Source organism: Zonotrichia albicollis, chromosome 1 (genome assembly GCF_047830755.1).
Source record: "Zonotrichia albicollis isolate bZonAlb1 chromosome 1, bZonAlb1.hap1, whole genome shotgun sequence".
Classification (NCBI taxonomy): Eukaryota; Metazoa; Chordata; class Aves; order Passeriformes; family Passerellidae; genus Zonotrichia; species Zonotrichia albicollis.
The window spans coordinates 154,755,162-154,776,647 of NC_133819.1; the positions used below are offsets into that span (position 1 = coordinate 154,755,162).

General features: G+C 32.4%; 1 protein-coding gene across 1 annotated transcript in view; it reads left to right on the forward strand.

Annotated features, from left to right (window-relative positions):
• LOC141726139 (tonsoku-like protein) overlaps positions 1–21,486 on the forward strand; it is a 91,555-nt gene that overhangs the window by 39,013 nt on the left and 31,056 nt on the right. Inside the window, exons 11-14 of the mRNA XM_074530939.1 lie at positions 611–683; positions 4,825–4,988; positions 7,422–7,533; positions 9,369–10,047. Of these exons, the coding sequence (XP_074387040.1) occupies positions 611–683; positions 4,825–4,988; positions 7,422–7,533; positions 9,369–10,047 (1,028 nt within the window). The remainder of the gene's footprint in view (positions 1–610; positions 684–4,824; positions 4,989–7,421; positions 7,534–9,368; positions 10,048–21,486) is intronic.

Sequence of the window (21,486 nt, forward strand, 5' to 3'; positions counted from 1 at the left end):
CTCCCAAATTTCCCCAAAAAATTCCCAAAAAATCTCTTAAAAATCCCCAAATTTTCCCCCAAAATTCCAAACCAATCCCTTTAAAATTCTCTCAAAATTCCCTTTAAAAATCCCTAAAATCTCCCAGATTTCCCCTAAAAATTCCCTGGAAAACTCTCCCAAAAATCTGACCCAGAAATTCCCAAAATTCCTTCCCAAAAAATCCCAAAGTTCTGCTGAAAAATTCAATCATTTTCCCAAACATTACCCCCAAAAATTCCCTGAAATGTTTCCAAACTTCCCCCTAAAAATTCCCCCAAAAACTTTCCAAAAAAATCTCTTAAAAATTCACAAATTTTCCCCCAAAATTCCAAACCAATCCCTTTAAAATTCACCCCAAATTCCCTTTAAAAATCCCTAAAATCTCCCAAATTTCCCCTAAAAATCCCCAAAAAATATCTTAAAAATCCCCAAATTTCCCCTCAAAAATCCCCAAATTTTCTCCCAAAATTCCAAACCAATCCCTTTAAAATTCTCCCTAAAAATTCCCTTTAAAAATCCCTAAAATCTCCCAAATTCCCCCTAAAAATTCCCCAAAAAATTCCCAAAAATCCCATTTATTTTTTTTTAGGGTCACCCTGTCAACCCCCGGGATTACGTGGGCTGGACCCCCCTGCACGAGGCCGCCAACCACGGACACCTGGGTCAGAAAATTCCCAACATTTGGGGATTTTTGGGAAATTTTTGGATTTTTGGGAAATTTTGGGATTTTTGGGAAATTTTGGGGAATTTTTGGCAGATTTTTGGGGAATTTTTGGGAAGTTTTATGGGGAATTTTGAGCATTTTTAGGGATTTTTTGGAAAATTTTTGGTGAGATTTGGGAGTTTTTAGGTGTCTTTGGGGATTTTTAGGGAAACTTTTGGGAATTTTTGGGGACATTTTGGTGATTTTTGAGAGGTTTTTTTGGGAATTTTTGGGGACATTTTGGTGAATTTTGAGAGGTTCTTTTGGGAATTTTTTAGGGTGATTTTAGGGGAAATTTTGGGGAGCTTTTGGGGATTGTTTTTAGTTTTTAGGGATTTTTTAAATTTTATTTTTAGGGGATATTTATGGGCAATTTTGGGACTTTTTTTTCTGGGACCAAAAATGAGATAAACAATGGGATCAGCTGGTGAGATTGGGAATGGGATCGGGATTGGGATTGGGATCAGGGATTGGGATCAGGATTGGGATTGGGATTGGGATCAGGGATTGGGATTGGGATCAGGGATTGGGATCAGGATTGGGATTGGGATTGGGATCAGGGATTGGGATTGGGGTTGAGACTGGGATCAGGAATGGGATTGGGGTCAGGGATTGAGATCTGGGATTGGGATCTGGGATTGGGATTGGGATCAGGGATTGGGATTGGCAATTTGATCCGGAATGGGATTGGGATCAGGGATTGGGATTGGGATTGGGATTGGGGTTGGATTGGGATCAGGGATTGGGGTTGGGATTGGGATTGGGGTTGGGATCAGGGATTGGGATTGGGATTGGGATTGGGGTTGGGATCAGGGATTGGGATCGGGGTTGGCAATGGGATCAGGGATTGGGATTGGGATCAGGGATTGGGATTGGGATTGGGATTGGGATTGGCAATGGGATCAAGAATTGGGATTGGGATCAAGAATGGGATTGGGATTTGGGATTGGGATTGGGATTGGGGTTGAGATTGGGGTCAGGGATTGGGATTGGGATCAGGGATTGAGAATAGGGATCAGGGATTGGGATTGGAGTTGGGATCAGGGATTGAGAACAGGGATCAGGGATTGGGATTGGGGTTGGCAATGGGATTGGGATTTGGGATTGGGATTGGGGTTGGGATCAGGGATTGAGAACAGGGATTGGGATTGGGATTTGGATCAGGAATTGAGAACAGGGATCAGGGATTGGTAATGGGATCAGGAATGGGATTGGGATTGGGATTGGGACCAGGAATGGGATTGGGGTCAGGGATTGGGATTGGGATCAGGGATTGGGGTTGGCAATGGGATCAGGGATTGGGATTGGGATCAGGGATTGAGAACAGGGATCAGGAATGAGATTGGGGTTGGGAATGGGATCAGGAATGGGATTGGGGTCAGATTGGGATCAGGGATTGGGATTGGGGTCAGGGATTGGGATCAGGGATTGGGATTGGGGTCAGGAATGGGATTGGGATCGGGGATTGGGATTGGGGTCAGGGCTTGGGATTGGGGTTGGCAATGGGATCAGGAACGGGACTGGGGTCAGGGATTGGGATTGGGATTGGGATCAGGATCAGGATTGGCATCAGGACTAGGATTGGGATCAGGATTGGGATTTTCCCCACCCCAGAGATCACACGGTTGCTGCTGGAGCAGGATCAGGATCAGGTTTGGGATCAGGATCAGCAATGGGATCAGGGATCAGGAATGGGATCAGGATTGGGATTGGGATCAGGATCAGGTTTGGGATCAGGATCAGCAATGGGATCAGGGATCAGCAATGGGGTCAGGGATTAGGAATGGGATCAGGATTGGGATTGGGATCAGGAATTTTTCCCTTCCCCAGAGATTGTACGTTTGCTGCGGGAGCGGGGTTGGGATTGGGATTGGCATCGGGACTAGGATTGGGATCAGGATTAGGATCAGGATTGGGATTGGGGTCAGGAATGGGATTGGGATTGGGAGTGGGATTGGGATCAGGAATTAGACCAGGACTGGGAATGGGATTGGGATCAGGGATCAGGAATGGGATTGGGAATGGGATCAGGGATTGCATTTGGGATCAGGATCACGATTGGGAATGGGATCAGGATTGAGATCGGGAATGGGATCAGAATCGGGAATGGGATGAGGATTGGGATTGGGATTGGGATGAGGAATGGGATCAGGACCAGGGCTGGGATCAGCAATGGGATCAGGATCGGGAATTTTTCCCCTTCCCCAGAGATCACGTGGCTGCTGCTGGAGCGGGGTCAGGATTGGGATCAGGACCAAGGTTGGGATTGGGATCAGGAATGGGATGAGGGATCAGGAATGGGATCAGGATTTGAGGTTGGGGATGAGATCAGAAACAGGGATTGGAATGTGAAGGAGATCGTGAACGGGGGACGGGGTTGGAATTGAGATTGGGGTCAGGGATGGGATTGGGATTGGGATTGGGGTCAGGGATGGGATCAGGGATCAGGAATGGGCTCGGCTTCAGGAATAGGATCAGCAATGGGTCAGGAATAGGATTGGGATCAGGATCGGGAATTTTTCCCCTTCCCCAGGGATTGTGCGGCTGCTGCTGGAGCGGGGTCAGGATCAAGATTGGGATTGGGATCAGGAGTTGGGTCAGGATTAGGATTGGAATCAGGAGTGGGATCAGCAATGGGATTGGGATCCGGAATGGGATCAGGAATGGGATTGGGATTGGGGTCAGGGATTGAGAACAGGCATCAGGAATGGGATTGAGATCAGGAATGGGATCTGGATTGGGATCAATATTAGGATTGGGATTGGGAATGGGATCAGGATCAGGACTGGGATTGGGAATGGGATCAGGATCAGGAATTAGAGCAGGACTGGGAATGGGATCAGCAATGGGAATGGGATCAGGAATGGGATTGGGATCAGGAATGGGATTAGGTTCAGGATTAGGACCAGGATTGGGATTGGGACAGGAATTTGATCAGGGATTGGGATTGGAAATGAGATCAGGACTGGAATCAGCAATGGGATCAGGAATGGGATTGGGATCTGGAATTAGAGCAGGACTGGGGATGGGATCAGGAATGGATCCAGAATAGGATCGGGAATGGGAATGGGATTGGGCTCAGCAATGGGATTGGGATCAGGAATGGCCTTGGGATCAGGAATGGCATCGGGATTGGGATCAGGAATTAGAGCAGGACTGGGAATGGGATCCAGAATGGGATCAGGATTGGGATCAGGATTAGGATTTTCTCTCCCCAGAGCTGGTTCAGTTGCTGCTGTCCCACAGAGCCGCCCTGGACGACCCCGGCGGCCCCGGCTGTGATGGGGTCAGGATTGGGATCAGGATCACATTTAGGGTCAGGATCACATTTAGAATCAGGATGACATTTACGATCAGGATCAGGATCACATTTAAGATTTTTTTCTCCATCCCGAGAAATTGTTCGGTTGCTGCTGTCCTATGGAGCCGCCCTGGACGACCCTGGTGGCCCCGGCTGTGATGGGGTCAGGACTGGGACCAGGATCAGGATCACATTTAGGATCAGGATCAGGTTTAGGATCAGGATCAGGATCACATTTAGGATCAGGATCAGGTTTAGGATCAGGATCAGGATCACATTTAGGATTTTTTCTCTCTATCCCCAGAGATCGTTCAGTCCCACAGAGCCGCCCTGGACGATCCCAGCGGCCCCGGCTGTGACGGGGTCAGGATTGGGATCAGCAATGGGATCAGGATCAGGATTGGGATCACATTTAGGATCAGGATCAGGATCCCATTTAGGATCAGGATCCCATTCAGGATCACTAATAGGATTTCTGTCTCTCCCCAGAGATCGTGCGGTTGCTGCTGTCCCACGGCGCTGCCATGGACGACCCCGGGGGTCCGGGCTGTGAGGGGATCAGGATTGGGATCAGGATTGGGATCAGGAATGGGATCAGGATCAGGATCAGGATCACATTTAGGATCAGGATCACATTTAGGATTTCCCTCTCTCCCTAGAGATCGTGCGGTTGCTGCTGTCCCGCGGCGCCGCCCTGGACGACCCCGGGGGTCCGGGCTGTGAGGGGATCAGGATCCCATTTAGGATCAGGATCCCATTTAGGATCAGAATCACATTTACGATTTCCCTCTCTCCCCAGAGATCGTGCGGTTGCTGCTGTCCCACGGCGCCGCCATTGATGACCCCGGGGGTCCTGGCTGTGAGGGGATCACCCCCCTGCACGACGCCCTGGCCTCCGGCCGCTTTCCTGTGGCGCAGCTGCTGATCCAGAGCGGGGCCAAACTGAGCCCCAGGAACGCCCGGGTGAGAGAAATTCCCTAAAATTCACTGGGATACCGGGAATTCTTTGGGATTAGTTCAGGGATCTTTCCCTAACTTTTTCCGAATTTTTAGCTATTTTTTCAGATTTTTTTTCTGAATTTTTAGGTATTTTTTCAGATTTTTTTTCTGAATTTTTAGCTATTTTTTTCAGATTTTTTTCTAAATTTTTAGCAATTTGTTCAGATTTTTTTTCTGATTTTTTTAGATATTTTTCCAGGTTTTTTTTTCTGAATTTTTAGCTATTTTTTCAGATTTTTTTCTGAATTTTTAGCCATTTTTTCAGGGTTTTTTTCTGAATTTTTAGCAATTTTTTTCAGATTTTTTTCTGAATTTATTTTTAGCTATTTTTTCAGATTTTTCTTCTGAATTTTTAGCTATTTTTTTTCAGAATTTTTTTCTGAATTTTTAGCAATTTTTTCAGGGTTTTTTTCTGAATTTTTAGCTATTTTTTCAGATTTTTTTCTGATTTTTTAGCTTTTTTTCAGGTTTTTTTTGTGAATTTTTAGCTATTTTTTCAGATTTTTTCCTGAATTTATTTTTAGCTATTTTTTCAGATTTTTTTCTGAATTTTTAGCAATTTTTTCAGATTTTTTCTGAATTTTTACCTAGTTTTTCAGATTGTTTTCTGAATTTTTAGCTATTTTTGAGATTTTTTCCTGATTTTTTAGCTATTTTTCCAGATTTTTTTTTCTTAATTTTTAGCTAATTTTTCAGATTTTTTTTCTGACTTTTTAGCTATTTTTTCAGATTTTTTTTCCTGAATTTTAGCTATTTTTTAAGATTTTTTTTTCTGAATTTCTAGCTATTTTTTCATTTTTTTTTTCTGATTTTTAGCTATTTTTTCAGATTTTTTTCTGATTTTTTAACAGTCTCTGTCATTTTTTTGGGGATTTTCAAAGACTTTTATTTGCATTTTTTTCTGATTTTTTTCTGATTTTTGCAGATATTTTTCAGATGTTTTCTAAAATTTTTTACTTTTTTTTCTGAATTTCTTTAGGTTTTCTAAGGATTTTTTCAGATTTTTTTTTGCTCTTTCCCGGATATTTCTCTGAATATTTTGAAATTTTTTTGGATTTTTTTTCTAATTTTTGTTCTGACTTTTTCCCTGATTTTTTCAATTTTTTTTTTCTGATATTTTCTGATTTCTTCCCGAATTTTATTGAATTTTTTTCTGAATTTTTAGCTGTTTTTTCTCATCTTTTTTTTTTATTTATTCAGGTTTTTTTAACATTTTCCTCTGACTTTTTTTTTTTCTTTTTTAGGACTTTTTTTCCAATTTTTTGACAGTTTTCTTCCTGATTTCTTGACGATTTTTTGGGTCGAATCTTTTGTGATTTATGAGTTTTGGGGATTATTTTAACCAATTTTCTTCTAAATTTTCAAGAATTATTTCAATATCTTTTGGGATTTTTTTGGGATTTTTTTCCTTTTTTTTTTTAATTTTTAATGATTTCTAAAGCATTTGTTTCTAAATTTTTGGGTAATTTTTGTGCTTTTTTGGATTTTTTTTGTTGTTTTTTTTTAGGATTATTTTTCTGATTTTTGAGATTTTTTTAGCACTTCTTTCTGAATTTGTTTCCAATTTTGAGCACTTTTTTCTGATTTTTTTTTCCTGATTTTTTCTGGATTTTTTGAAATATTTCCTCACTTTTGGGGGATTTTTTTCTGATTTTTATCACAGTTTTTAAATCAATGTTTTAGCATTTAAAAATGGTTTTTTAGACTTCTTTTTATTTTTCCATGTTTTTAAGATTTTTTTTCTGATTTTTATTCAATTTTTTTCTTTTTTTTTAAGATTCTTTCAAATTTTCTTCTGTTTTTTTGGGGATTTTTAGGATTTTTTAGTACTTTTGCCTGATTTTCTGGCAATTTTTTTCCATTTTTTTTCTGAACTTTTCCTTTTTTTTGTTCATTTTTCCTGATTTTTTGGGATTTTTATTGTATTTTTTTAGATTTTTTTTCCTGACTTTTTGGGCATTTTTATTGGATTTTTTTTTACCATTTTTCCTGATTTTTAGGGATTTGATTCTGATTTTTTTAAAATTTTTCCCCCAATTTTGGGGGGATTTTAACCTGATTTTTGTGTAGGATTTTTTTTTTTTCCTGGTTTTATTTTTCATTAATATTTTACTGTTTCAAAAATCATTTCAGGATTTTTGTGATTTAATTTTTTCTAATTTTTTTAGCATTTCTTCTCATTTTGAAAGAATTTTTAGGATTTTTTTTCCTTCGGATTTTGTCTGATTTTCATCTGATTTTTCTGAATTTTAATCCAATTTTTCAGGATTTTTTTCCTCATATTTTTTGGCATTTTTTAATCAATACTTCACCATTTTAATTCTTCTTTTTTCCCATTTTTTTCTTCCTTTTTTTGCCATTTTATTCTAAATTTTCTGTATTTTTTTTCTTTTTCAGGGCCAGACCCCCCTGCAGACTCTCCAGGAGTGGCTGCAGAATTTTGGGCCAGAATTGGACTCAGAAACCTGGGAGAGCGCCCAGGAAACGCTCAAAATGCTCCTGGAAAAAGGTGAAAAAAATAAAATTTTATTGGGACTTTATGGGTATTTTATTGGGAATTAATCAGGAATTTATCAGGAATTTATTGGGATTTTTTCAGGGTTTTTTTGCAATTTCTTTCCTATTTTTTCAGTATTTTTTCTAGATTTTAAAATGGTTTTTAAATCGTATTTTTGCTTTTTATTCAGATTATTTTGAGATATTTATTCCCCTTCTTTCTGATATTTTTTGGAATTATTTTGGATTTTTTTTTCTAAATTGTTTTCAGATTCTTTTTGGCATTTTTTTGGCATTTTTTTCCTGAACTTCTTAGACTTTTTTTAAATTTTAGATATTTTTTTTAATGGTAAGATTTTTTCTAATTATTTTTTAGGATTTTTTTCCCAAATTTTTCATTATTTTTCAAAATGTTTTTCATAATTTTTAGGATTTTCTTTCTCATTTTCAAGATTTTTTTTCAGATTTTTTAGATTTTTTTTTTTTTCCCATAATTTTGGGATTTTTCCAGATTTTTTTAAAGGATTTTGGGGGGAATTTTTCCTGGATTTTATTCAGATTTTTTTAGGGCATTTTGGGGGAATTTTTTGGCCCTGAACTGGATTCAGAAACCTGGGAGAGCGCCCAGGAAACGCTCAAAATGCTCCTGGAAAAAGGTAAAAAATGAGAATTTTATTAAGAATTTACTCAGATTTTATTGGGAATTTATCAGCAATTTATTGGGAATTTTTGGGGATTTTTTTCAGTTTTTTATTTTTATATTTTTTATATTTTTTCAATATTTTTTCCCAATTTTTTGAATATTTTTTCTAGATTTTAAAAATAGTTTTTAAATTTTATTTTTCACTATTGAGATTATTTTGGGATATTTATTCTGTTTTTGTTATTCTATTTCATGGTATTTTAAAATAGTTTTTTTTGAGCTTTTTCTGATTTTTTTGGTCTTTTTGTTAAAATTTGTTTTCTTGAACTTTTTAGGATTTCTTGTGAAATTTTTAGGATTTTTTGTAATTATTTTTAAGCATTTTTTCCAAATTTTTCACATTTTTTTAGGGATTTTTTCAATATTTTTATGGTTTTTTTCCCCTCATTTTCCCAAATATTTTCTGAATTTTCTTTTAAATTTTTCCCAGATTTTTAAAGAAAAATTTTTCCAGATTTTTAAACGGATTTTTTGGGGTTTTTTTCCTGAATTTTTTTCAGGAAATTTTTCAGAATTTTCTCTGAAATTTTTGAGGGATTTTTTAGTTTTTTAAATTTTTCTTCAGTTTTTTTTTTTTAGTTTTTTTTGAGGATTTAAAAAAGATTTTTAAAAGATGCTTTTTCTCTTTTAAAACATTTTTAGAATTATTTTTATTTTTAAAAACAAATTTCTGAGGCTTGTTCCAAGTTTTTCTGAGATTTTTTGGATTTTTTTTTTATTACTTTTAAATTTTTTCTGATTTTTTTCTCTTTTTTTGGGGGAATTATTTTAGGATTTCTCAGCATTTTAAAAGGATTGTTTCCATTTTAAAGGATTTTTTCCTGAATTTTCATTTTTGATTTTCAACATTTATTTTCGTATTATTTTGCAATCATTTTAAAAATTCTTATTTTTCAATTTTTCATTGCATTTTCTAATTTTTTCCTCATTGTGAAAATATTTTTTTTTAATTTTTTCTTTGTATTTTTAAAATCATTTTAAAGAATTTCAGCTTTTTTTTCAGATTTTTCAGCCTTTTTTGACTTTTTTTTCCCCAATTTTTCCCAATTTTTTTCCCGTTTTTTTTTGGGAATTTCCCCCAACCCCAAATTCCTTTAAATCCCCCCAATTTTCCCTCTCTAATCCAAATTTTTTTCCTTTTCCAGCCCCTCCAGAGGATCCTGACCAACCCCAAATTCCCAATTCCAGCCCCAGCCGGAAACGCCAACGAATCCCAGACACCAAAAACACCCAAAAACCCCAAAATTTTGAAAAACCCAGCACAGAAAATCCCAAAAATCCAGCAGAAAATTCAAATATTTCACCCAAAAATTCCAATTTTTTTCCCGAAAATTCAAATTTTTTGCCTAAAAATTCCAATTTTTTGCCCCAAAATTCCAATTTTTCACCCGAAAATTCCAATTTTTTGGCCCAAAATGCCAAACCAGCCCTGATTCCTGAGGAGGAATTCCTGGAGCTGGAGGATTGGCTCGAGGATGATTTGGGACCATCCCGGAAAAAACCTCGAAGGAATTTTCGGGAATTTCGGGAATTTCGGGAACCCAAAATTCCCAAAAGCAAAAATTCCCGAAATTTGGAGGATTTGGGGAATTCTGGGCCCAAAGTTGGATCAAATTCTGCTGAAATTCCGGAATTTTCTGGGAATTCTGCGGAAAATTCGGAATTTTCTGGGAATTCTGCGGAAATTTCTGGGAATTCTGCGGAAAATTCGGAATTTTCTGGGAATTCTTCGGAAGTTCCGGAACCTTCCGGGAATCAAATTCCGACCCTGAGGATCCGGATCCAAATCCAGGACGAGCTTTTCCTCATCCCGGTGGTGCCAAGGTGAGAATTCCCATTTTTTTCCTCAAAAAATCCCAAAAAAAAATCCCCCCAAAGTCCCTAAAAATCCCCCAAAATTTCACAGAAAAATCCCCCAAAAATTCCAAAATTAATCCCAAAAGTTCCTTTAAAAATCCCCCGAAATATCTACAAAAATTCACCCAAAAATTCAAAATTAAAGGTAAAAAAAGCTCCAAATTTCCCATAAAAATTCCCCAAAAATTTCTCAAAAAAACCTCCATAAAAATTCCTAAAAAATAAAAAACAAAATTCCTAAAAAATCTCCCAAAAATTCTTGAAAATCCACCAAAATATTCTAAGAAATGAACACAAAATTCACATTAAAAGCCTCAAAAAAATTGAGAAAAATCTCCAAAATATTCTCAAAAATTTCAAATACATTCCCAAAAAAAAAATCGCCAAAAATTAAAAAAAATTCTTAGAAAATCAAGAAATCTCACCCCAAAAAAATCTCAAAACAAATTCCAAAAATTCCCCAAATTTCCCTGGTGAATTCTAAGAAACAAGTCCCAAAAACTCACAGTAAGCCCATTAAAAAGTTCTCAAAAAATGTCCAAAAACCTCAAAATTCTCCCCAAAATTATCAAAAACTTCCCATCAAAAAAATCCCTTAAAATTCCCTAAAAATCTCCCCAAAATTCTAAAAAAAATCCTTTAAAGAAGAAAAAAATTCTCTAAAAAAACCCACAAAAAATTCTTAAAAATTTCTCCAAAAATTCTAAAAAGTTTCCAAAAATTCCCATAAAATTCACAAAAAATTCAGCAAAAAATCAGAAAATAATTTCCTAAAAAAGCCCCAAAATCCACCAAAAATTCTCAAAAAAATCCTTTAAAGAAGAAAAAAGTTCTCTAAAAAAAAACCCAAAAAATTCTCAAAAATTCCCCTAAAAATTCCCATTAAATTCACAAAAAATCCAGCAAAAAATCAGAAAATGATTTCCTAAAAATGCCCCAAAAGCCACAAAAAATTTTCAAAAATTCCCCCTAAAATCCCTAAAAATTCCCCTAAAATTTACAAAAAATCCAGCAAAAAATCAGAAAATAATTTCCTAAAAAAGCCCCAAAAGCCACAGAAAAATTTCAAAAATTCTTCCTAAAATTCCTAAAAATTTCCCTAAAATTTACGAAAAATCCAGCAAAAAATCAGAAAATAATTTCCTAAAAAAGCCCCAAAATCCACAAAAAATTTTCAGAAATTCCTCCTAAAATTCCCCTAAAATTGACAAAAAATCCACCAAAAAATCAGAAAATAATTTCCTAAAAATGCTCCAAAATCCATTAAAAAGTCTCAAAAAATTTCTTTAAAAATCGCTAAAAAATTCCCCAAAAACTCAGTAAAAATGCCGAAAAATTTACACAAAATTCTGGAACTTTTGGGGAATTTCTTCTAGAATCCAGGATGAGCATTCCCAAATTTTACCCCAAAAATTCCATGAAAAAACTCCAAAAAATTCCCCCAAAATCTCCCCAAAATTCTAAAAAAAATCCTTTAAAGAAGAAAAAAATTCTCCAAAAAATCCCCAAAAAACTAGATAAAAATCCTAAAAAATTCTGGAAAAAATCCTAAAAATTCTGAAAAAAATCGCTGAAAATACTGTAAAAAACTGCCAAAAATGACCTAGAAATCCCATAAAATTTCCTAAAAAAATTTCAAGATAGATCTATAAAAATTCCCCCAAAAATTCCTGGAAAATACAAAACACTGATGCAAAAATTCTGAAAAAATTCTCCAAAAATTCCCTAAATATCCATTAAAAAACCCCCAAAATTTAAAAAAAATTGAGGAAAAAATTCTGAAAAAAATCTGGAAAAATTTCAAAAAAATTCACAAAAAGTTCTTCAAAAACTCCCATAAAATGCCCAAAATGTCACAAATAAAATCCCAAAATCTCTCCAAAAAAACCCAAAAAACCAGATAAAAATCCTAAAAAATTCTGTAAAAAATCGTTAAAAATTCTGAAAAAAATCGCCAAAAGTGACCTATAGAGACCATGAAATTTCCTAAAAAAATCCCTAAAAAACCCACAAAAAATTCCTAGATAATACAAAACACTGACGCAAAAAATCTGAAAAAAATCTCCAAAAATCCCCTAAATATCCATTAAAAAATCCCCAAAATTACAAAAAAAACATGAAAAAATCTGGAAAAAATTCTGAAAAATGTCTTGAAAAATCTTTCAAAAATTCACAAAAAAATCCCAAAAACTCCCATAAAGTGCCCAAAATTTCACAAATAAAATCCCAAAATTGCTCCAAAAAATCCCAGAAAAAACCAGATAAAAATCCTAAAAAATTCTGAAAAAAATCCTAAAAAATTCTGTAAAAGTCGCCAAAAATTCTGTAAAAAATTGCCAAAAATGACCTATAAATCCCATAAAATTTCCTAAAAAATCCCCAAAAAATCCCCAAAAAATTCCTAGAAAATACAAAACACTGACGCAAAAAATCTGAAAAAAATCTCCAAAAATTCTCAAAATATCCATTTAAAGTCCCCAAGAAAAAAAATTCCCAAAAAATCAGCAAAAAATCAGGAAAAACATCTGGAAAATCTCTGGAAAAAATCTGGAAAAATTTCAAAAAAATTCACAAAAAATCCCTAAAAAACCAGATAAAAATCCTAAAAAATTCTGTAAAAAATCGCCAAGAATTGTGAAAAAAATCCTAAAAAATTCCCTATAAATCCCATAAAATTTCCTAAGAAAATCCCCAAAAAAACCCCAAAAAATTCGTAGAAAATAAAAAACACTGGTGCAAAAACTCTGAAAAATTTCTCTGAAAATTCCATAAATATCCATTAAAAAATCTCCAAAAATTAAAAAAAGTTCAGGAAAAAATCTGGAAAGAATTCTGAAAAAAATCTGAAAACATTCTCCAAAAATTCCCCAAATATCCATTAAAAACTCCCCAAGAAAAGAAATCCCCAAAAATTCATAAAAAATCTGGAAAAAATCTGAAAAAAATTCTGAAAAAAATCTGGAAAAATTTCAAAAAAATTCACAAAAAAAATCCCCAAAAAAACAGATAAAAATCCTAAAAAATTCTGTAAAAAACCGCCAAAAATTCTGTAAAAAATCCTAAAAAATTCCCTATAAATCCCATAAAATTTCCTTAAAAAATTTCAAGATAGATCTAAAAAAATCCCCCCAAAAATTCCTAGGAAATACAAAAAACTGACGCAAAAAATCTGAAAAAAATCTCCAAAAATTCCCTAAATATCCATTAAAAAATCCCCCAAAATTACAAAAAAAATCAGGAAAAAATCGGAAAAAAATCTAGAAAAAATTTCAAAAAAATTCACAAAAAAATCCCAGAAACTCCCGTAAAGTGCCCAAAATTTCACAAATAAAATCCAAAAATTGCTCCAAAAAATCCCAGAAAAAACCATATAAAAATCCTAAAAAATTCTGTAAAAAATCGCCTAAAAAATCCTAAAAAATTCCTAAGAAGATTTCAAGATCTAAAAACCCCCAAAAAATCCACAAAAAATTCCTAGAAAGTACAAAACAAAAAATCGCAAAAAATCTGAAAAAATTCTCCAAAAATTCCCTAAATATCCATTAAAAATCCCCAAAATTTAAAAAAAATTGAAGAAAAAATTCTGAAAAAAATCTGGAAAATTTTCAAAAAAATTCACAAAAAATTCCTCAAAAACTCCCATAAAATGCCCAAAATTTCACAAATAAAATCCCAAAATTGCTCCAAAAAATCCCAGAAAAAAATCAGATAAAAATCCTAAAAAATTCTGTAAAAAATCCTAAAAAATTGTGTAAAAAATTGCCAAAAACTCTGAAAAAAATCGCTGAAAATTCTGAAAAAATCTGCCAATAATTCCCTATAAATCCCGTAAAATTTCCTTAAAAACTCCCCAAAAAATCCTCAAAAATTTCCCAGAAAATACAAAACGCTGATGCAAAAAACCAGAAAAAAATTCTCAAAAAATTCCCTAAATATCCATTAAAAAAACCCCAAAAATTAAGAAAAGTTCAGGAAAAAATTCTGAAAAAAATCTTGAAAATTTTCAAAAAAATTCACAGAAAAATCCCAAAAACTCCGATAAAATGCCCAAAATGTCACAAATAAAATCCCAAAATTTCTCCAAAAAATCCCCAAAAAACCAGATAAAAATCCTAAAAATTTCTGTAAAAATTTCTAAAAAATTCTGAAAATCATCGCCAAAAATTCCCTATAAATCCCATGAAATTCCCTAAGAAAATCCCCAAAAAAACCCAAAAAACTCATAGAAAATAAAAAACACTGGTGCAAGAAATCTGAAAAAATTCTCTAAAAATTCTCAAAATATCCATTAAAAAACCCCAAGAAAAGAAATCCCTAAAAATTAAAAAAAAAATCAGGAAAAAATTCTGAAAAAAGTCTGAAAAATTCTCCAAAAATTCCCCAAATACCCATTTAAAAATCCCCAAGAAAAGAAATCCCCAAAAATTCAAAAAAAGAATCAGGAAAAAAGCTGGAAAAAGTTCTGAAAAAAATCTGGAAAAATTTCAAAAAAATTCACAAAGAAATCCCCAAAAAAACAGATAAAAATCCTAAAAAATTCTATAAAAAATCACGAAAAATTCTGTAAAAAATCGCTGAAAATTCTGAAAAAAATTGCCAAAAAATCCGTAAAAATAACCGCCAAAAATGACCTAAAAATACGATGAAGTTTCCTAAAATAATCTCATGAAGATGTGAAAAAATTCCCCAAAAAATGCACAAAAAATCCCTAGAAAATACAAAAAACTGATGCAAAAAATCTGAAAAAAATCTCCCAAAATTCCCTAAATATCCATTAAAAAATCCCCCAAAATTACAAACAAAATCAGGAAAAAATCTGGAAAAAATCATGAAAAAATTGGAAAAAATTCACAAAAAATTTCTCAAAAACTCCCATAAAATGCCCAAAACTTCACAAATAAAATCCCAAAATTTCTCAAAAAAGTCCCAAAAAAACAGATAAAAATCCTAAAAAATTCTGTAAAAAATCGCCAATAATTCTGAAAAAAATTGCCTGAAATAACCTATAAATCCCATAGAATTTCCTAAGAAAATCCCCAGAAAAACCCCAAAAAATTCGTAGAAAATAGAAAACACTGATGCAAAAAATCTGAAAAAATTCTCCAAAAATTCCCTAAATATCCACTAAAAAATCCCCCAAAATTACAAAAAAAATTAGGAAAAAGATCACAAAAAAATCTCGAAAAAATCGGGAAAAAATCTAGAAAAATCTTTAAAAAATTTCATAGAAAAATCCCAAAAACTCCCGTAAAATGCCCAAAATGTCACAAATAAAATCCCAAAATTTCTCTAAAAAATCCCAAAAAAACCCAGAAAAAAATCCTAAACAATTCTGTAAAAAAATCCTAAAAAATTCTGTAAAAAATCTTAAAAAATTCTGTAAAAAATTGCTGAAAATTCTGTAAAAAAATCTCCAAAAATTCTGAAAAAATCTGCCTAAAATTTCCTATAAATCCTATAAAATTTCCTTTAAGAAATCCCTAAAAAATTCAGAAAAAAATCCCAAAAAATGCCATGAAATGCCCCAAAATTCCCTTTATTTGCAGTCCCTCCCACAGCATGGCGTGGCTGTGCGCTTTGGCCTGCGAGCGCTTTGCCCGCAGTTCCGGAACCTTCCCTGAGCGGGGGCTCTGCTGGCCCCAAACTGCCCCAAAATTTCCCAAATAAAATCCCAAAATTTCTCCAAAAAATCCCCAAAAAACCAGATAAAAATCCTAAAAAATTCTGAAAAAATCCTAAAAAAATCTCTAAAAAATCCCCAAAAATTCCCTATAAATCCCATAAAATTTCCTAAAAAAATCTCCAAAAAACCCCAAAAAATTCGTAGAAAATAAGAAACGCTGATGCAAAATATCTGAAAAAATTCTCTAAAAATTCTCAAAATATCTGAAAAAATTCTCTAAAAATTCTCAAAATATCCATTAAAATCTCCAAGAAAAGAAATCCCCAAAAATTCAAAAAAAATCTGGAAAAAATTCTGAAAAATATCTGGAAAAATTTCCAAAAAATTCACAAAAAAATCCCCAAAAAAAACCAGATAAAAATCGCCAAAAAATCTGAAAAAAATCGCCAAAAATTCTGAAAAAAATCCTAAAAAATTCCCTATAAATCCCATAAAATTTCCTTTAAAAATCCACAAAAATTTCAGAAAAAAATGCCATAAAATGCCCCAAAATTGACCCAAAATTCCCTTTATTTGCAGCCCTTCCCACAGCATTGCGTGGCTGTGCGCTCTGGCGTGCGAGCGCTTTGCCCGCAGTTCCGGAACCTTCCCTGAGCGGGGGCTCTGCTGGCCCCAAACTGCCCCAAAATTCCACAAATAAAATCCCAAAATTTCTCCAAAAAATCCCCAAAAAACCAGATAAAAATCCTAAAAAATTCTGAAAAAAATCGCCAAAAATGACCTAAAAATCCCATAAAATTTCCTTAAAAAATTTCAAGATAGATCTAAAAAAATCCCCCAAAAATTCCTGGAAAATAGAAAACACTGACGCTAAAAATCTGAAAAAATTCTCCAAAAATTCCCTAAATATCCATTAAAAAATCCACAAAAATATAAAAAAAAATCAGAAAAAAATCTGGAAAATATTCTGGAAAAATTTCAAAAAAATCACAAAAAATTCCTCAAAAACTCCCTTAAAATGCCCAAAATTTCACAAATAAAATCCCAAAACTTCTCAAAAAAATCCCAAAAAAAACAGATAAAAATCCTAAAAAATTCTGTAAAAAATCGCCGAAAATTCTGAAAAAAAATCGCCAAAAATGAACTTAAAATCCCATAAAATTTCCTTAAAAAATTCCCCAAAAAATCCACAAAAATTTCCTAGAAAATACAAAACGCTGACAAAAAAATCCTGAAAAAAATCTCCAAAAATTCCCTAAATACCCATTAAAAAATCCACAAAAATATAAAAAAAAAATCAGGAAAAAATCTGGAAAATATTCTGGAAAAATTTCAAAAAAATTCCCAAAAAAGTCCCAAAAACTCCGATAAAATGCCCAAAATTTCCCAAATAAAATCCCAAAATTTTTCCAAACAATCCTTAAAAATTCTGTAAAGAATCGCCAAAAATGACCTATAAATCCCATAAAATTTCCTAAAAAAATTTTGAGAAGATCTAAAATAATCCCCCAAAAAATTCACAAGAAATTCCTGGAAAACGCAAAACACTGATGCAAAAAATCTGAAAAAATTCTCCAAAAATTCCCTAAATATCCATTAAAAAATCCCCCAAAATTGCAAAAAAAACCTGGAAAAAATCTGGAAAAATCTTTAAAAAATTCACAAATAAAATCCCAAAAGCCCCCATAAAGTGCCCAAAATTTCACAAATAAAATCCCAAAATCTCTCCAAAAAATCCCCAAAACATCAGATAAAAATCCAAAAAAATTCTGTAAAAAATCACCAGAAGTTGCGTAAAAAATCCTAAGAAATTCTGAAAGAAATCGCCAAAAATTCTGAAAAAAATCACCAAAAATTCTGTGAAAAATCCTAAAAAATTCTGAAAAAAATCACCAAAAATTCTGTGAAAAATCCTAAAAAATTCTGAAAAAAATCGTCAAAAATTTGGTTAAAAATCCTAAAAATTCCTGTAAAAAATCACTGAAAATTCTGAAAAAAATCGCCAAAAATTCTGAAAAAAATCCTAAAAAATTCCCTATAAATCCTATAAAATTTCCTTAAAAAACCCCTCAAAAACTCAGAAAAAAATCTCATAAAATGCCCCAAAATTGACCCAAAATTCCCTTTATTTGCAGCCCTTCCCACAGCATTGCGTGGCTGTGCGCTCTGGCGTGCGAGCGCTTTGCCCGCAGTTCCGGAACCTTCCCTGAGCGGGGGCTCTGCTGGCCCCAAACTGCCCCAAAATTCCACAAATAAAATCCTAAAATTGCTCCAAAAAATCCCCAAAAACCCGGATAAAAATCCTAAAAAATTCTGTAAAAAAATCGCCAAAAATTCTGAAAAAATCCAAAAAAATTCTGAAAAAAATCCTAAAAAATTCCCTATAAATCCCATAAAATTTCTTAAAAAAATCCTGGAAAAGATCCACAAAAAATTCCTAGAAAATACGAAACACTGACAAAAAAAAATCTGAAAAAAATCTCCAAAAATTCCCTAAATATCCATTAAAAAATCCCCAAAATTACAAAAAAAAAAAAAGAAAAAATCTGGAAAAATTTCAAAAAAATCCCAAAAAATTCCCCAAAAAAATCTCCAAAAAATGCCGTAAAATGCCCAAAATTTCACAAATAAAATCCCAAAATTTCTCCAAAAAATCCCAAAAAAACCAGATAAAAATCCTAAAAATTTCTGTAAGAAATCGCCAAAAATTCTGTAAAAAATCCTAAAAAATCTGTAAAAAATCGCCGAAAATTACCTAGAAATTCAGATGAAGTTTCCTAAAATAATATCATGAAGATGTAAAAAAATCCCCCAAAAAATGCACAAAAAATCCCTAGAAAATACAAAATACTGACTCAAAAAAGCTGAAAAAAATCTCCAAAAATTCCCTAAATATCCATTAAAAAAACCCCAAAAATTAAGAAAAGTTCAGGAAAAAATCAGGAAAAAAATCAGGAAAAAATCACGAAAAAATTCTGAAAAAAATCTAGAAAAATCTTTAAAAAATTCACAAAAAATTCCCAACAACTCCCATAAAATGCCCAAATTTTCACAAATAAAATCCCAAAATTTCTCAAAAAAATCCCCAAAAAACTAGATAAAAATCCTAAAAAATTCTGTAAAAAATCGCCAAAAAATTCCCTATAAATCCCATAAAATTTCCTTAAAAAATCCCCAAAAAATGCACAAAAAATTTCTAGAAAATACAAAACACTGACGCAAAAAATCTGAAAAAATTCTCCAAAAATTTCCTAAATATCCATTAAAAAATCTCCAAAAGTTGAAAAAAGTTCAGGAAAAAGCCTGGAAAATATCACGAAAAAATCAGAAAAAAATGTGGAAAAATTTCAAAAAATTCACAAAAAATTCTTCAAAAACTCCCATAAAATGCCCAAAATTTCACAAATAAAATCCCAAAATTTCTCCAAAAAATCCCCAAAAAAACCCAGATAAAAATCCTAAAAAATTCTGTAAAAAATCGCTGAAAATTCTGAAAAAAATCGCCAAAAATTCACTATAAATCCCATAAAATTTCCTTTAAAAATCCTCCAAAAAATCCACAAAAATTTCCTAGAAAATACAAAACATTGATGCAAAAAATCTGAAAAAATTCTCCAAAAATTCCCTAAATATCCATTAAAAAATCCCCAAAATTTAAAAAAAATTGAGGAAAAAATTCTGAAAAAAATCTGGAAAAATGTCAAAAAAATTCACAAAAAATTCTTCAAAAACTCCCATAAAATGCCCAAAATTTCACAAATAAAATCCCAAAATTCCTCAAAAAAATCCCAAAAAAACCAGATAAAAATCCTAAAAAATACTGTAAAAAATCGCCAAAAATTCTGTAAAAAATCACTGAAAAGTCTGAAAAAAATCCGCCAAAAATTGCCTATAAATCCCATAAAATTTCCTTAAAAAAATCCCCAAAAAATCCACAAAAATTTCCTAGAAAATACAAAATACTGACTCAAAAAAGCTGAAAAAATTCTCCAAAAATTCCCTAAATATCCATTAAAAAATCCCCAAAATTACAAAAAAAATCAGGAAAAAGATCATGAAAAAATCTCGAAAAAATCGGAAAAAATCTAGAAAAATCTTAAAAAAAATTCATAGAAAAATCCCAAAAACTCCCATAAAATGCCCAAAATTTCTCAAATAAAATCCCAAAATTTCTCCAAAAAATCCCCAAAAAACTAGATAAAAATCCTAAAAAATTCTGTAAAAAATCGCCAAAAATTCTGTAAAAAATCCTAAAAAATTCCCTATAAATCCCATAAAATTTCCTAAGAAAATCCCCCAAAAAAACCCAAAAAAATTCGTAGAAAATACGAAACACTGGTGGAAAAAATCAGAAAAAAATCTCCAAAAATTCCCTAAATATCCATTAAAAATCTCCCAAAATTACAAAAAAAAAATCAGAAAAAAATCTGGAAAAAATCTGGAAAAATTTCAAAAAAATTCACAAAAAAATCCCAAAAACTCCCATAAAATGCCCAAAATTTCACAAATAAAATCCCAAAATTTCTCCAAAAAATCCCCAAAAAACTAGATAAAAATCCTAAAAAATTCTGTAAAAAATCGCCAAAAATTCTGTAAAAATAATTGCCAAAAATGACCTAAAAATACAGTGAAGTTTCCTAAAATAATATCATGAAGATGTAAAAAAATTCCCCAAAAAATGCACAAAAAATCCCTAGAAAATACAAAACACTGGCGCAAAAAATCTGAAAAAAATCTACAAAAATTCCGTAAATATCCATTAAAAAAAACCCCAAAAATTAAAAAAAGTTCAGGAAAAAATCTGGAAAGAATTCTGAAAAAAATCTGGAAAAATTTCAAAAAATTCCACAAAAAAATCCCCAAAAAAACCAGATAAAAATCCTAAAAAATTCACAAAAAAATCCTAAAAAATTCTGAAAAAAATCCTAAAAAATTCTGTGAAAAATCGCCAAAAATTCTGAAAAAATCCGCAAAAAATTTCCTATAAATCCCATAAAATTTCCTTAAAAAATCCACAAAAAATTCAGAAAAAAATCCCAAAAAATGCCATAAATTTCACCCAAAATTCCCTTTATTTCCAGCCCTTCCCACAGCATCGCGTGGCTGTGCGCTTTGGCGTGCGAGTGCTTTGCCCGCAGTTCCGGAACCTTCCCTGAGCGGGGGCTCTGCTGGCCCCAAACTGCCCCAAACTGCCCCAAAATTCCACAAATAAAATCCCAAAATTGCTCCAAAAAAATCCCCAAGAAACCAGAGAAAAATCCTAAAAAATTCTGAAAAAAATCCTAAAAAATTCTGTAAAAAATTGCCAAAAATTCTGAAAAAAATCGCCAAAAATGACCTAAAAATGCCATAAAATTTCCTAAAAAATCCACAAAAAATTCCCAGAAAATACAAAACACTGACAAAAAAAATTTTAATAAAGTCTCCAAAAATTCCCTAAATATCCATTAAAAATCCCCAAGAAAAGAAATCCTCAAAAATTCAAAAAAATCAGGAAAAAATTCTGCAAAATTCTGCAACAATTCCCTAAATATCCATTAAAAAATCCCCAAAAAAAGAAATCCCCAAAAATTCCAAAAAAATCTGAAAAAAAATCTGGAATAATTCTGAAAGAAATCTGGAGAAATTTCAAAAAAATTTACAGAGAATTCCCTAAAAAACCAGATAAAAATCCTAAAAAATTCTGTAAAAAATCCTAGAAAATTCTGAAAAAAATCGCCAAAAATGACCTAAAAATCCCATAATTTCCTAAAAAATCTCCAAAAAACCCTAAAAAATTCATA